This window comes from Montipora capricornis, chromosome 9, assembly GCF_036669925.1.
Source record: "Montipora capricornis isolate CH-2021 chromosome 9, ASM3666992v2, whole genome shotgun sequence".
In the NCBI taxonomy this organism is placed as follows: Eukaryota; Metazoa; Cnidaria; class Anthozoa; order Scleractinia; family Acroporidae; genus Montipora; species Montipora capricornis.
In genome coordinates this window covers 16,333,023-16,335,161 of record NC_090891.1, presented here as the reverse complement: position 1 = coordinate 16,335,161, position 2,139 = coordinate 16,333,023, and the positions used below count along the sequence as shown (strand labels likewise).

At 42.4% G+C, this 2,139-nt stretch overlaps 1 protein-coding gene across 1 annotated transcript in view; it reads right to left on the bottom strand.

The window, feature by feature from the left end:
- Nucleotides 1–762: 762 nt before the first annotated feature.
- The window catches only part of LOC138017352 (cilia- and flagella-associated protein 337-like), a 70,081-nt gene continuing 68,704 nt past the window's right edge, over nucleotides 763–2,139 (bottom strand). The window contains exons 24-25 of the mRNA XM_068864457.1: nucleotides 1,542–1,674; nucleotides 763–1,255 (exon numbers count right to left, since the gene is read on the bottom strand). Of these exons, the coding sequence (XP_068720558.1) occupies nucleotides 763–1,255; nucleotides 1,542–1,674 (626 nt within the window). The remainder of the gene's footprint in view (nucleotides 1,256–1,541; nucleotides 1,675–2,139) is intronic.

Below are 2,139 nucleotides of genomic sequence, written 5' to 3'. Positions count from 1 at the left end.
TAGCGATGTGTTTGATCTACTGTGTAGGCGAACTAGGTAAGCTGTGGCGTGAACGTCAACGGGGCGAAACCACCGTAATTTCTATTTGATATTCTCCTTTTTCGATGTCTTTCTTAATTGCTTCGTCCTGTCCCTCACCGATATAAGCTGCCTTCAAACCTTTGCTTTGTAGATAGTTAACCTGATCATTCATCAGTGACAGAAGAGGAGAAATCACAACCACAATAGAATGGTGTGGACGTTATTCCGTGTGGTCCAACACAATCGGAAAAGCTTGAAAAACTAACGATTTTCCGGAACCCTTGGGGAGGTTAACAAAAGTCTTTCGTCCCAAAATTAGCTCCTTCAAAACCTTACTCTGTTTTTCCTTGAATTCACCAAGGTCAAACTTTGCTAAAGCATAAGTGCAAGCGTTGGCGAATCCGCACTCGAACCTCTCTGAATCCGCCATCTTGGCATAATAAACGATAGTTATGCCCCCGAGATTTCAAGGGGCTTGTTTTTGATTGGTCAGTTAAACAAAGGCCGAACCCACGCGCCCAGCCGTGGTGGTGGGGAGGATCGCGGATGCACCGAGACACCCACGGCTGGAGACTGAGCCTACTGCTCCCCTGCTTAACGTGGAACTGAAAAATACGTTTTTATCCCGCCTCAACGTACCAGCGGCAAAAAATAGGGTAACTGATCTCATTTCAATTAAGGACACCTTAACTCTTCTCGTGGAATTTATTGCGGCATTCTATGGTGTAAGCAATAAAGAATCTACTTTTTGAATGATGATCGTCGCATGGCTCCCTCGTGTGGTTTCCGCGATGTGTTTTTTTGGGAAACTAAGTTATTAGCTCGGTTTTGTTTCACAGAAGTATTATAATATGTAGTGTTCTTAGAATCGCTGCTTGTCTTGTAACCTCCGACCTTGGGAATTCTTGGAAGTAGGGAAGAAGATGATTTATACCTTGTGGCGTTGTTCAAAAGGACCGCCGGTGTCTTGGGTTCCACTATGGCTTGTAGATCTTTGAATTGCAAAGACGAGTAAACAATCATTTGATTTTGGTTAAATTTAAGTTTAGGTAACGGTGGGAGAAAGCGGTGCCGGGTCTTTGGTTTGTAAAACTTTCCTAGTACATTTTCAAGCGAGTTTGCTATGGTTTTGTTCCATTCTTGTAACTCGTCAGTGTCTTGCAGCTGATCCTGGGGTATTGTTCGGGTTCCTCGGCTAGACATGGCGGTTAATCGCATAATATGTCGTGCTAACCTACAACAAAGTAACAGCAACATAAACTGGTTACTACATACCATGTTTGAGAGTATGGATAGCTCTCCCGCCAATTTCTTTGCGAGGGATTGATGATTCATTATTGGGGAGATGAGGTCTGTATTTAGTTCTTGCTCTATGCTGTCTAAGATTGTAGCATAAAGGCTTCATTATGATCTTCTTTTGCGAAAAGCTCTGTTGTTGATTGGTAAAAACAAGGTTTGCACGTCTCTGACGAACGAAAGCTTTTGTTAATGTCAACCGTGGCGCTTTTACTTATTCATACTTCCACTTTCGTCCTGGGTTAGCGACTTTTCTCAGTGTCTCAGCCGAAGCAATCCGTTGCACATCCATTGGAAGTCTGCGCGGCCCTTTGACTGCCACCTCCAAATCCCACAATGTGCGCTGACCAAACGCCCCTAATGAAAGAGACATAACGTGGATTTAAATTCAACTCGCCTAACTGCAATTGTGCACAAATGTTTCCTGTACGGTTCTTCTCAAACTTGGAATTCACACTTGAAAAAAAAAATAGCGAGAGAGACACGCAACAACCAATAATGAACTTCATCCCTAACCCCAAATCAATAAAGCTCTGACTTTTATACATTCAGTGAACTAGAGGCTTTAAAGACCAGTGCAGGTGGTAAGTGTTTTACGGTAGTTTTGCTGATTTAAGGTCAACACTAGATAAGAATCACAAGCATAACATTTCTGACAATCTTAGGAGAGAGAGACTTGAACCTTATGTTTAACAATTATTCCATAAGCACGCGTTGGAAATGAGATGGTAAATAGCCAACGAGGCTGCTTCCTATTTTCTCCTATTTTTTCAAGAAATTCCTATTTTTCCTGTTTTTTAGGGACTTTCTTAGTGGAGGAGA